The sequence below is a fragment of the Sturnira hondurensis genome, unplaced genomic scaffold (assembly GCF_014824575.4).
Source record: "Sturnira hondurensis isolate 20B ecotype Veracruz unplaced genomic scaffold, ASM1482457v3 Scaffold0006413, whole genome shotgun sequence".
NCBI classification, from domain to species: Eukaryota; Metazoa; Chordata; class Mammalia; order Chiroptera; family Phyllostomidae; genus Sturnira; species Sturnira hondurensis.
This window is the reverse complement of record NW_028079044.1, coordinates 41,019,003-41,033,675: the sequence shown is the minus strand read 5'-3', so window position 1 is coordinate 41,033,675 and position 14,673 is coordinate 41,019,003. Positions and strand designations below refer to the sequence as shown.

The following is a 14,673-nucleotide window of genomic DNA, read 5'->3' as shown; positions in this document are numbered from 1 at the left end:
CGGCAGGCGTGAAACAGTGGCAGCTGTCTGGTCTCGGGGCTGCTCCACGTCTGCACTGACTGTGCGTCTCAGGGTCTTGAGAAAACACGTTCTCGGGGGATCAAGAGTCATGAGGCCATGAGTGGTTTCTTTTCATCTTAGTTTCACAACCTGGACTGGAAGACCTTCCCAATGCTCGGTGTCCTGATTCGGGGGAAGCCAACTTCCCCTTCGCAGTCACTCTTTTCTCAGGCCGTCGTTTGCCAGTTCTCTGCTTTCTGTTTCAGGTGCCCGGGGACAGCGAGAGGCAGTGGAAGCCAGCCCTGGTTGTACTGACCGAGAAGGACCTTTTAGTCTACGACAGCATGCCTCGGCGGAAGGAAGCCTGGTTCAACCCTGTTCACGTGTACCCTCTCATTGCCACCAGGTAGCCATGGCCTTGTAGCTGTGAATAGCATGCTTGCAGTGGGAAACTGTCTTATCTGCTTACAATGATTGCAATACCTTATACGACTGCTTTCTGTTGCAACAGGAGCCAAGAGCTCCTCAGGAGCTCCTCCGTTTTTACTCAGATTAATAATTATCAGTTATGACCAAACGTGGGCCAAACGCAGAGACAGAGTACGCACTCCTCATGCATCATGAAGGGACAGTGGCATCGGTGAGATGGTCCCAGCCCAGTCACTTTCCAGGCTCCCTGTCCCCTCCCCTTTGAGATGAACGAGGCACAAGTATTTACAATCTTGGAGTTCAGGCAGAAAGAATTATGTCTTCACGTGATAGCACCGAGAATGTCATATGAGAATGTCCCTCGAGACTCTAGAACAAGTCCTTCCTCCGCTGGGTGATGGGGCTGCCAGCACCTGTCTCTCCTTAGGACCTTCAGTGCACACGGGTTGCTCATGTGACATATTATCTTAACACACCGTACGCTACTGCCCTTCTTTGAAAGCCTATATCCTGAGCACAAAGCACATCACACCTGAGTCTTGCCTTTAAGTAGCTGTAAACTTGCAGACCTGGCTTCTATAGCCAGCCCTTTCTGCATATGCTTTATAATAGTGGGCACAGTTCTTATTACTCCTCCACCCTGTTTCTTTACCTAGAAGCTAGGAATGCTGACACGATGTTCCCTGGGATAGTGCCTGGCAGTACTGGGCTCTTAAATATTTGTTGAATGAGTTGTTGAACCATGTGAGACAAACTCTGGGAGGAGTTGGTGCTACGGAGAGAGCACAGTGGACTGAAGTGTTAGGGCACCTGTCCTGAGCACTAGACAGACACAAGAGAAGTTCTCCGTCCTGGAGGGACTGAGGTGCCAAACAGGTTACAGTGGAGCCTCTGGTGCAGGGAAGAGTGTGGGGCCCAGTGGCGGAGCAGGAGGTTACGACACAGTGGGGATGGTGGGGGTGCATGAGTGGAGCTGGCACTCCTGGGAATTCCTCGGACTTCCACTCATGGCTGATCGTGGAAACCAGCCAGGAGGACCAGGGGATGGCAGTAACTGGTCCCAGAGGGAAATAATGGAAGCCATCGAGGGCTAGGAACCAGGCCTAGACCCCTTAGAAACTGATAAAATAAAGAAAATAATATTAAACAGTAATGTCACTTTTGAGTTTCCTAAGCCTCAAACTGTCAGGAAAGCTATTAAGTGTTGACAACAAGAACCTCAATAATCAGATTCCAGGCACCCTCACACGTCTGCACAGAGGTTCACGTTCTCTCTCAGGGTCCGTTCAAACCCAGGCTGGTCTCCCCATCTTCTGTGGTCTACGCTGCAGACCCCATCCATACGCACCAATGTCCAGAGTCTGAGACTTGCTCACCACCTTTCACCAAACAAAGATGAGGCCACGCTCCCTGTATTCCAGCTACTAAGGAGAGAACCTGGGCGCGTGGACGTGTGCCTCTTGGAATGACTTTCCGGGGCAGAGGCTTAAATAAGGAAGAGTCTCTAGGTCCCTGCAACTTGAAAATGAAACTTCCCCTGGGGCAGGGCTTCCTCCGCAGTTTCTGAGCATTCTGGCCAGTGGAGGAGGCTGCCTTTTCCTTCACACAGGCGAGCGCTCATTCGCTCAGGATTTCAAAACCTCTGTCGTCTGCTGCAGTAGCCACATTCCGAGTACTCGGCAGGGGTGGCTCCTGGCTACCACTTTGGCCAGCACAGGTGAGAGCATTCCCATCATCACAGAAAGTCCTCTTGGACAGCACTGCCCCAGAGCGTAACTTACTGCCTCAGACTTTGTCCCGATTTAGGCCAGTGACCAGACTGGCCATGCACTCCCATGGCCGTCTGTCAAAAGCCCCGACTGCTTGCCGGGCAGATGCCCCCTGGAGGCTCCTCCGGTGGTCTGCACAGTCAGGGCTCCAGTGGCACAGGGCTGCCCTGAAGAAAGGGGTGGATGTAAACCTTTCAAAGCAAAGTTTCCAGAAAGCCCGGTGGGGGGACAGACACAGTAAACAACACTGAGGAGATTTGGGAGGGGGTGGGGCACCAAATGTATCTGTTACAGGCTCACATGCCCCAGGGATGCCTGGTCTGGATTGTGAAAAAAGCACATGAGTAGCCCAGAACCATAAACCTGCATCCGGTATGGGGACAGAAAATGGCAACCCATTCAGTGCAAACTGGGCATTTAGGAAAAAAGATGCAGCATAAAAAAATCATTGCCCGCCATCTAAACATAAAGGAGACACACAGGTGATACTTTGTCTCCAAACTACTGCCCTTCCCCAAGTGACCCAGCATGACCACTGCACTGCAAGAGAAAAATATGCTACTAGATGCAAGTATCTGCCTTCCGAGCAGTGATACAATGAGGCCCGCAATCGTGGCCCTGATCTCCAGCTGCAGCCTGCGAGGCAGGTCTGTCGGAGGTGTTAGGACAGTGCTAGCTCTTCTTTCTCACTCCATCCCCTGGAGCTAGTGGGTAATTTGCTGCCTGCTCCCAAGCAGCAGCCTGGAAAAGGAAGAGTTTCCACCTCAGTGTTTCTCTGGCCAGGATGATGCTTCACGCCAGGCTGATCCTCCTCCCTCCCTCTTTCACAGCACCGGTCTGCCCAATGCGCCCGGTTGTCTCCACCGCCCGGGGGGAGATGTGCTTTAGGGAAATTGGGCTTTCACTCACCTTTTGGCTTCTGCACCAGCCACTCTGGTTTGCACACACGTGGGTCATGGTCTGCTTCCTTGCATGACTCTGGGGATCGCCGAGAGAAAGACCCTTTCCCGACGACCATGCTGGGGAGGGGTGCCTTTCTGCAACCTCGGGCTGGGCTAGGAGTGAGATGGCACGGAGCAGGACGCATCCCGCTGAAGCCCAGAGCTATCCCACCTGCATGGGGAAAGCCCTCTCTCTGCAGCCGGAGGCTGGGCTGAGGCCATTGGCTTCTGCCAGAGTGGTAGGAGTCAAAGGGAAACTCTAGATCCTTCCATTACAGAGGCTGCCCCACCACTCCCCTTGGCTGCTTCCGTAGCCACAAGGTTAAGTTCATCAAGTGACACCTTCCTTCCCGTGTGTTCTATACAGTCACACGTGAAACTATGTCCTTTATACATCAGTGTTTGGGCCCATAGCCTGTCTAGCAGCATCATTTGTCTCTGAGTGCATTTTCTAAAGACGGGGAGTTCTGTCTTTTTGAAATTTCTTTTAAAAATGTTTTATTAAGGTATAATTTATAAACAGTAATATACACATACATCTTACATGTACAGCTTAATTTTTGTTTATAGGTTTAGAGCCATATCTGCTAAAATGTATTACAGGGTATCTACGGATTAATCGTCCTGGGTGACACTGTCCAGAAGGCCGTGGTAGTACCATCTGCAAATACAGTTATAACCTCACATAATGTAGTGAGGTTCTTAGAAATAGATTCTTAGAAACTGTGACTTAAACCAATTTTACCATAGCCCAATTGATTTAAACAAATTTCTGTATGTCGATTAGTCTACGGTAAAAGTGGTTTTCATTATTACACCATTTCACTTAAAGTCACAGTTTCTTAGAACCTATTGACAACGTTAAGTGAGGACTGACTATAAACCAGGCAGTGATAAAGTCGGGACTGACCTCTGTAAAGGAGGACTAGGTCGAGGCCAAATGCTTTACATGGATTCTATCCAAGCTTGCAAAACTTGCCCAATTTAAGAATTATCTGGCTGTTTATTGAAGATTCCTGTTCTGAGGACCCTTCCTTGGAGATTCTGGCTCCGATGGCCAGGTTGAGAGTCAGGAATACATGTTCCTAACAAGCATTGGGCAAATGTGGTCCACAGGGTTCCCACATTTAACCCTTACAACGCTATGATGTTTAGGTTTTATTCCTGTTTCACAGACAAGCAAAAGGAGGAACTATGGGGTGAAGAAACTCCACCCACAGTCACACAGTTAGGAGGAGAGACCCGGGATTCCGATTCAAGTTCCCTTTCGTAACCACCGTTCTCTGCGGCCTCTCAAGAGCATGCTCTTATTCCCTAGCATTTTAGTGGCTCTTTGAATGTCATGAGTGTATCATATAAACATTTCCTTAGCTCTCCTGACAACTTCACCATCACATCTACTCCAGAGTGATTATGAGAATTAAAATATGATGACTGTATTACTCGGCTGGGGCTGTCATAACAAAATACCTAGATTCGGTGGCACCAATAATAATAGATAATTATTTTCTTATGGTTCTGGAGGCTGCCAGTCCACGGCCAGGTGCCAGCATGGGCAGTTTCTGGTAAAAGCTCTCATCTTGGTTTGTGAAGGTGGTGGCGTCCTGCTGTGTGTTCCCGTGACTTCTTCTTTGTATACATTGGGCAGGGGAGAGCTCTCCGGTGTCTCTTCTTATAAGGATACTAATCCTGTCAGGGCAGGGCCCCTTCCTCATAGCCACGTTTAACTGTGATAACCTCTAAATATAGTTTCATGAGGGTTCAGGCTTCACCACAGAACTGATGGGGTGGTGATGGGTAGAATCCAATCCACAGCGATGATGTAAGCTCCATGCCTGGCCCCCTGGCAGGACTGAGCAACCGGTTGGTCCCCTGGCCATGGCTTCAGCCATGCTGGAAAGTGCCATTCAGATGTTAGAGTCTTTTTCCCCTTGCACGAGGGGAACGGGCTGGGACTACGGCCAGCAAGAAACAGGTTTCTTCTAAAATTGAGTTACTCCCTCAGCAGTTCATAGTTGATTTGTGGATTTGTTTCGGTTATTCTTTTAGGCCCAGGCATATCTAATTTATGTGTTTTCTGGAAGGTGAAAATTTGATTGCATTCCCCAGCAGTGGCCCCAGCCGTGCTCACGGGTTCGTGGAGTTGACCACCAAGCACAGGCGTCGGCAAGTGTTGGTACCCCCACTGGCAAACTCAGACAGTGCCTCCGCACATTGATGGTGCGGGTTATCGCAGTGCACTCAGGACGTTTGCAAACATGTTGTATTTTCAGCTACTCCCATCCCTCAGCTTTTTATGAGTCCTTGGGAAAACATTTTTTTGCTTAGCCAGAGCTTATTTGATGTTGCTGAACATTAAAAACAAAACAAAACAAAACCCAATAAAGGCTTGCCCATATGGAGTAAGTGTGTTGGTTTCCTGTCACGGTCGTCCTAATTGGCAAGTGAGATAGGCCTACAGGGACCAAGGATTAAGGTCACAATATTCCTGGAATTCCGGAGGAGGTGTAGCCCAGAAATTCTGCACATCCAGTCTGTTGGCAAAAGGTTCAGAAGCACAGAGCTCGTAAAAGGAGTGACGTTGGTCTGCACCCAGTTCTTTGACCTGTGGGTCTGAGAAAGGTTCGGAGGAGCAGAGGGAGAGAAACTGATGAACGTGCACGTCTCTCCTTCGATACCACTTGGGATCCGAAGACACCGAGCTTTTCTACTAAACTTGTAGTGTGACGATTTTCAACTGGTGTGTTGCAAGAATTTTTAAAGCATGTAAAATCTATTTAGTCGGGGGCACTGACCTCTTTTCCCTTGGACTGTCAAATGAAAAATGACAATGATCAGCACAATAATAGCTGTCTAGTGTGAATGAATCAATATTATACCTATTCTCTTTTTAAAAATCCGATTGGCCAAAAATACATTTTTTCTCGTGTGCTACAAAATTTTAGTAATTGGTTTATGTGCCATGAGATGAATAAGGTTGCAAACCGCCCCGTGGCATCGTCGCTGGTGCCTAAGGAACTCACCTGTGTCGAAGGGCTAAAAGTAGTTGCTGCCTCAGGCCAGTCTCAGGCATTTCAGGAATGCTTTCCACGGAGGAAGTCTGCCCAACTGCATTGGTCAAACATTTATATCACAATCTGCCTGTGGTTTTCACACGAAGCCTGGGAGGCCTCCACACTCTTACGGAATATGGGTATTTTCCATGGGCAGCAGGAAAGCATCTACACGCCCAAGGATCTACACTCTGTCAAACTGGCGAGTGTGGTTTGCCTATGCACCTGTTCATCCCATGCGTCCCCCCATTTGCTGGGTGCTCCCTCTTTCCGATTTGGGAAGTCCTCAGAGCCGATGGCAGTTAGCAGAGCGGGGAGATCCGTGGCCTTTGGCATCAGACAAACCAGAAGTTGAATCCTGAGACCACTGCTTGCAATGTGACGTTGGGCAAAATATCCGTCTCTCTGAATTCAAGCCTCACCATGAGGGGAGAGATAGTATCCTCTACTCCATACAGTTACCGAAAAGACCAACTGAGACAGTGTACGTAAATGTTTAGCATGTGACTGAGACATAATAAGTGATTGATAAATGTGAGCAATTGTTAAGATTAGAGAAAATAATGGAAATTAGTGTGTGAATGACTGATAAGCGATTGGACATATTTGATCCTAGATGTAATACTGCATTTATCAGGGACTCAGTGTCTTAAAGACACTGAGATATAAGGACTGGGCTGATGGAGGAGTTGTTGGTTTATTTGTCATGGAGAGAAGTGTGAGGGGGAAATGGGGAGACTGGAACCCCTCAATCATACCACAAAGGTAGTTCTGAAAGCCACTTGTAACAGCACTGGGGGCAGGTGACCTAAGGATGGCTTCCTCCTTGGGGCAAGAATGTTCAGTTTAAGAAACTTTTAAAAGGCTCATGTTAGGGGCTGATAGTAGGGGAGTTTATATATATATATATATAATTTTTATATGTATGTATATAAAGAGAAACATAAGGGATAAAAGCCAAATGCTAAAAGAGCTCTTTGTTCAGGTTATTTACTCATAGTTTCATTTTCTCAGTAAAATAGGACTAATTTTCATTGTGATTATGTTACATCAAGAAGTGCTTGAAGATCTTTTCATAATCCATATTCTATACACATTGTGATCTATGTTGAACTAATTAAAGCATAGATGGGCTAAGGGAATATGTAAAGATAACCTGAAAATTCCCAAGATTTGGAAACAACCTAAGTGCCCATCAGTAGGTGAATGTATTAAAAAAACTGGTACATTTACACAATGGATTACTACACAGCAGAAAGAAGGAAGTCCTACTTTTTGCAACAGCATAGATGGAATTAGAGACTACTATGGTAAGTGAAATATGCCAGCCAGTGAAAGGCAAATACCATATGATCCCACTTACAAGAAGAATCTAGTGAACAAAATAAACTAATGAGCAAAACAGAACCAGAGGCATAGAATCATGGAACAGACTAATAGCTGTAAGAGGGAAGCAGAGTTGACTGAAAGAAGGTGACAGGCATTAGTCAACACAGATGACAGAGCCATGGACATGGACAACAGTGGAAAGAATGACTATGGGAAGTAGGGGGTGCTAAGGGGGCAAAACTAAGACAACTGTAGTATCATAAACAGTAAAACATAAATAAAAATAGAAATCGGATCTCTAAGTCTGCTAAATAATAAAAAGGCTATTAACTGAAAAGAGAAAAATTCCCACAATGCTGTACTATTGTGATGTGAAAATATCTGTCAGATTGTGTGTCTTGCTGACCTCAGAGAAGGAAAGCGCTGGGATGATACAAACCCATGGCTGAGAGGAAATCTTCATCATACGTCTGACTTTGCTTTCCTTCCTACCTGTAGTTCACAAGCGGGAGTGTGGCCCCTTTTCCTGGCATGAAAGAAAGATACAGACTTTGTGGTCATGTGGACCTAGGTTCAAATTCTGGATAATCACTCAGTGATTCTGGACAGCTCCTTAACCACCCAGAACCATAGATGTCTTATTTGTAAAAGTGGAGCTCACAATACCCCTTTCAAAGAGTCAATGCAAATGATAGTGTACTAATGCCACTTTCACCTACTCAGCGTGTACGTTCCTCCCTCCCCATTACTGCTGGCAGGTGGCTGTGAAATGTCAGGACACCATGGAGAACGTACGGAGGACAATCAGCTATCTCTGAAAATTCACCCAGATAATACCACCAGATAGTCAGAAATTGGCTTCCATCTCTTTTGCTGCTCATTCTCCTACCTTAAGTTGGTCTTTCTTATAGTCAATATCCCTCAATAATAAAAACTTGGGAGCTTGCCTAACTCTTTCAGCACCATAGGCAAATGAAAGAAGTTTAGGAGACAGACATGAGGCAATTGTTCAGCTATTTGTGGCTGAGGGTGGTTGGTACCTGGGCGGGCCCCTCCTGCCTGCCAGTTAGGTTCTTACTAGTGATTCTCTCCCCATCACTTCTTGCCTGGAGTCTGTCGACTGTTGGGCTCCATTAGGAGTCAGCACTGGATGAGAGACTATTAGCACCAGGCCCGTTGTTTTCCCTTTCTTCTTTGGTGGCTTGCATTGTGGCAACTGCTGGGAAATGCTAATTATAGCAATTAAGTAAAATGGGGATGTAACATCCTTAGCAACCCAGTTACCTAATATGTAATTTTACTAATTCGGCTGAATCTGTGCGCCGCAATTGTTTTCGTTTTAATTAAGGATATTACTGTTTTCGTGTGGAATATTTTGGGCAACATTCTCTAACAACTATCTAGAGTTCCATTAGTGCATCAGCATACCTGGTGAGACAGCTTTTTTAGTTTCTTATTTTCATCAAAACCAGTCAGACACAGGAGCATATCCGAAAAGCCAGAAAGAATATGTGGCCTGGTACCAGAGTCACTGATAGAGACACACTTGGCTGGTCTCCTACGGGAATGAGCATTTCTACTGCCAAGTTTCCTCAAGTCTTGGACAAAGAATTTGACCTGAAAGTGAAAGTGTCCAACACTGTCACTTATCACACAGCCACGGTGAGCCTCATAGAATCCACCACTTTGCACATGTGACGTAGTGTTAAGACATTTCACCCTTTCTCTGTATCTGGGTTAGAGATTCATTTCGTTTCTATATAATTCTTTATTTTTTTTAATTTTCATTTATCTTTAGATGGGAAGGAGAGAGGGAGAGAAACATCAATGTATGGTTGCCTTTTCGTGCATCCCCTGCTGGGAGTTGGCCTGCAGGGAACCAGCCTGCAACCCAGGCATGTGCCCTGACTGGGAATCAAACCGCGATCCTCTGGTTTGCAGGCCTGTGCTCAATCCACTGAGCTACACCAGCCAGGGCTTCTATATAATTCTTTAAATGACACTGGATTGATGCCAGTCACAAATGTGAAATCTTAATGACTTTCTTTTTTTGATAAAATGATTACTTTCTACTCTCAGACCAAAAAAAAAAAAAGAAACTCTTCCCCCCAAAATAGCCAACTCACTAAAACAAATGCCAGTTCTAAGAAATGGAAAGCAGCATCAGATTGAAAGAAGAAACAGGAAATGTGTGTTAAACTAATCCCCTAGAATATGTCATCCCAGTTCCCTTTCAAAATCACCATTTTTTCCAGAACTGAATTAATCTGGAAATTAGCATTTAGTGATATAAACCCAAGTTCTTTGGATTTAGCCTCAGCTACTGTTCTATGTGGTTGAGGGACTAAGGGTGGGAGAGAAGTCATAATATCTCATAGCGGTCACCAGTCACAGACTCCTTGGGAAATAGCCATCTTTGTAGTTGAGCTATTTATCATTCACTTAACAAATATTTACTAAGTGCCTATCTTGTACCTGAAATTTTTCTAGGTGCCAGGCATACAGCAGGGAATATTCAAATAAAATCCTGCCCTGACTGAACCAATGATAAGAATGGCTATTACTAAATATTCTGTACCAGGCTCCACTTTCTAATATTATGTGGTCCTATTCATTTGTTCACTTATACACACTCCTAGCTAAGAGGAAATGTCAAATCTTGCTGGAGTTTGTGGCTTTGCTTCCAACTATGGCTTCAACCATGGGAAGGTGCATCTGAATTTTGTAACCAGGGAATGAAGCATGTCCTTGGGCTTCTCAAGCAATTTCAGATAAAACTTAGAAACTGGGCGTGAATTGTAGCTTGGAAGCCTATCCAGGGTGCCAATATTTTTTTCTGGCTGGGTAAGAAAATATCATCTCTTGGGAGGCAGATAAGAGACAGACAGTCGTAATTTTAAGGATACACAAATAGCTTAAAATGTAAAATAATTGAAAGATAAATAATAGCTATTTCAGAGTCCCTCCTGAGACTGAAGATCAGGAAAGCTCTTTGGGAAGAATCTTGGGAGGAATATAAAAAGGCTGCTCCTGGCAGAATGGAAAAACCTCAGGCAGGTAGGCTCTGTCCCTAGCTCTACCTTTCCAAATGTCCAAATGATGACTTTTAACATCATAATATCCTGCCCGACATTTACTTGGTAATTCGTGTCCAGAATCTGGCTACAGCAATGTGTTCCCGAATATGGCTTGCAAATGAAGAACCCATTAGGAGACCTTTCACAGACCCCACATTTCCAAATAGGTCAAGTGTGTGTGTGTGCATGTGTGTGTGTGTGTACTTTCCTGTGCAAACTTGAATTCACACTTCAGAAATGTTTTGAAAAACTTGCATTCTTATAGTTAGCCACCAACATGAATTGCATGCATTGAACACTTAACATGTACCAGGGAGGATGCTAGACACCATGGAATTAGTGAGAGATGGGACAAGGCTCCTACCCCAAAGGTCATCAACGTCCAGTGAGGGAGATGAGGGAGCAGGCTTATAACATGGGGGTAAATGGACTGCTAACGATGTGTGGGAGTCCAGAGGAGGGGGGCCTACCTTGAGGAGATCACGCTTTGCTTGGTCTTGAGCTTCGGTAAATGGCTGTGCTGTCAATGGCAAGTTTGTTATCCCCAACATCTCCTCACCCAGGGCCGTCTGCTTTGACACATGAGCCACAGATCTTACAGAGTGGGCGCCCAAGAATACCCACTGACTGCCTGCTCAGGCAGTCTCAACTTGGAGCTCAAGACACAGGTGGTGTGCTGTAAGTGCAGCTCTTCCTGGATGAGCCAAGTCTAGGGATGGCTTCGATAAAACCATGGATTCTCCAGATGAGAACGGTCTCATCCATCCCTGGGACATCACTGACCAGCCAGTGCTAGACAATATAGAGTCCCAGACTGTACATCCAGTTTATTCTATTGGCTTGGAGCTGGAAACACATCAGTACAAATTCATCTCAAGAGAAAGATTTCACAGAGCATTTGCAAACGTCATTGTTCCACTATGTTTCTCTCTCTCTGTTCTTAGGAGCTGCCTCACTTCTCACCAATAGAACAAAAAGGGGTAAGAGAAAGGATCTTGAGCCTCTCTTGTCCAGTGACCTTGTGTCATATGTGCAGCTCCATGAATTATAAAAAACACCCAACTCTCTTTCAGTCTTCTCAAGATGGCACAGCGGTGAATGTCCACATCTCTATGTAACATCCCCAAATTATTGCTGTGGACAATTGAAAGCAATTAGTTGGGATAATATAAAGAACAAAGACAGTCTATTTTCAACACCTGGCTAGGAATGGACAAACAAGTATGTTGATAACTGCAGGGCTTTCTTTGTCCTTATCCCAGAATCCACTGCTCTCCAATCTTGTGATGAAATTGCTTCTCCTGGTGGTTTAGAGTCGCCCACTGGAGGAAGATCTTTGTAATAATCAGGTTGTCCCAATGAGGAGGAATATTTCTCCACACATCCCCCAGCGCTGGCTCATCCTCTTGCTTTATGATCACCACAGGCTGGCTCTGACTCTGCTCCATGTTCTAGGAAAGAATCTCCCAAGAACTGGGGGTGAACTGAGGGAAGAGGCTGTGGGAATGAGGAAGGGAGAGAGTTTCTCTTCTGTGGAACTGCACCTCCGCAGGGCGTGGGCCGTGTCTGTTCTCATGCGGCCTAGTCCTGACTCTGCAGACAGCAGGGGATTTTATCAGTCAGCTCAGACTGACACGACAGAACGCCAGAAACCAGGTGGCTCAAACGACAGAAATGTATTTTCTCACAGGTCTGGAGGCTGCAAGTCCAAGGCCAGGGTGTGTCAGGGTTGGCTTCCGGTGAGGGTTTTCTTCCCGCTTTATATACAACTGCCTTCTTGCTCTGTCCTCACATGGCCTTTCCTCTCCGTGGGTGTTGTAGGGAGAGAGAACTCCCTGGTATCTCCCTTTTTTATTTAACAACATTAGTCCTGTGGATTAAGGCCTCACCCTTATGACCACTTAACCTTTACTACCTTCTTACAGGCTCTATTTCCAAATAGTCACACTGGGGGTTATGGCTTCAACATGTAAATTTTAGGGGGACATAATTCAATCCACAACAGTGCACCAAATATATTAGTGGGAGAGATCAGTTAGTGACTAGTGAATGTTGGATCAGTTGAATAAATGAATGATTCAGTGATTGATTCTTGGTGGTCAGCTGGAAGAAGGAGAAAAGACTTGAACAGAGCAGGAAGCTCCTCTAAGGCCCCTCAGAGCAGCCCTGACTCCAGAAGGACCCTGCAACTTCAACTGCAAGGTCTCAGCCTTTCTCCCGTCCCATTTGCTGGAGGCCAGTAGGGCTGTGTAAGGGACGCAGGAGGTCACTGACGTAGGCTTCATTCAACGGGGATCAGTTAACCTCATTTTAAGAAAGCCTATTCCACAGCCACAGTCAGGAGGCATTAGGTATTAGGAGCTAGACGTGGACAATTTAAAGTAACTCAGAGAGAAACAAATGCCAAAAAGAACAGAGATGAACTCATCTCATCTAGTCTTCCGACACTGAAATGCCGCTATCAAACAGACAAATGAAACGTGAATGCCGCACTGAGTCCGAATGCACATATTTCTGCCATGGAAGTCCACACTCTAATAAATTAAAGTGGAGGATTTGGGTTCACCTCGGTCTTAGAGCCTTTTAAAAGCTAATCTTTAAATTGTTTTAAGAAAAATTGTTTAGGTGGGCCGGGCTGGGAATGTAAGATAGAAAACTGTACTTGAACAGTAATTGAATTAAAAATAAAAGAAAAATTATTTAGGACAAAAAAAAAAGCACCAAAGGAAATGAAATCACCCATAAAATTTCTTGACATCTTAAGTAGCATTGTTCCCAAGCTTTTCTTTTACATCCTTGAATTTCACCTGGAGAGCTTTTCAATAGATCTGTGTGCATTTATACAATAGTTTTCAAGGTCCGTATAAGACTCCCAGAGGGTGTGCACTCCCGTGTCCTGTGGCTCGCTGATGTAGTTCACCCGATTTTAATCTGGGAATAGGATCCTTTTGCTACCAGCACCAACTCAGGGCAGCAGCAAAAAGAGTGTGCTTTATCCCCCCGTTTACATATAGTACTGCACGTGTCATTAGCTGGTATTGGCACATTCAAAAGAACACATAATCCAACGTGTCTGCTAATCTCCAGATAGCTCATCCGCTTGTCCTGCAACGTAAGTATTAGGTAATTTGCACTTGGGTAGTTGAAATAATGAACTCTTCCCTTTTCAGTCAATGAGGTTTTGGTGATGAGACGAATAACGAAGGGCACCAACAGTCCTGCCTCCAAAGGCTCTCTTCTCATCACTTCCCATAACACACTGCGCTTCCCATCGAGGACTCCCCACGCACGCTATTGGGCAGCCGGATACAGGGCTCTCATGCCTTGTTACACTCTGTTAGTGGTTTCACTCCTTATACGTAGGCCTGCCGAATGCCAGTTTTCTAACAAAGTGCATTTTCCAGTTAATATTGGCTCCAATTTCATAGTCTCTCTGGAGAAAAATAAACGTTGGTAGGAAATTCCCACAGAAAAAGTGATATTCTCCACGAGGGCAGTTCATCTTTTTCTTGCTTCCCAGTGCCTCTCTGTTACATTTATGCTGGCCCTGGACTGTGACGGAGTTGACGTCCCCTGGGTGGGAAATTAGGGGCCAGAAAGTGAGCATGTAAAGCCGGGCAAGGCATAAGGGAACCCCGTTTTTCCGAATGCTAAGAGGCACTACATACTGAATTAAGTGCTTTGTTTTATTTTCTAATTCTAATTGTATGAGGCAGGAATTACGGGTGCTTTTAAAACAGGAAAACTGAGGATAGGGGTAAGGGGTGGAAATAATGCCAAATATGGCTACAGTGCTGCACCATGGACGGTACGTAGAATATTCCATTTCCTCTCCACGGTGCCTTAGGAGGTAGGGATTCTCGGGGCTTTCCACAAATGGCAGAATCAGGCTGCAGTGCAGGTTTCTATGCTTCCCAACCCTATCTCTACTCAGTTGACTATGAAGTCTACGAGATACATCAAACTGATCATAGATTTTAAGATGTTAAAAAGGAGGAAACTAGATAGATGGCTTAAAACAACTAAAACTGAAACACCCTTAAGAAAATACTCTTAAGCAATGAAGAAAACACAA

At 45.5% G+C, this 14,673-nt stretch overlaps 1 protein-coding gene across 1 annotated transcript in view; it reads left to right on the top strand.

The window, feature by feature from the left end:
* The window catches only part of SNTB1 (syntrophin beta 1), a 199,505-nt gene that overhangs the window by 171,753 nt on the left and 13,079 nt on the right, over positions 1-14,673 (top strand). The window contains exon 4 of the mRNA XM_037048463.1: positions 267-406. Coding sequence (XP_036904358.1) covers positions 267-406 — 140 coding nt within the window. The remainder of the gene's footprint in view (positions 1-266; positions 407-14,673) is intronic.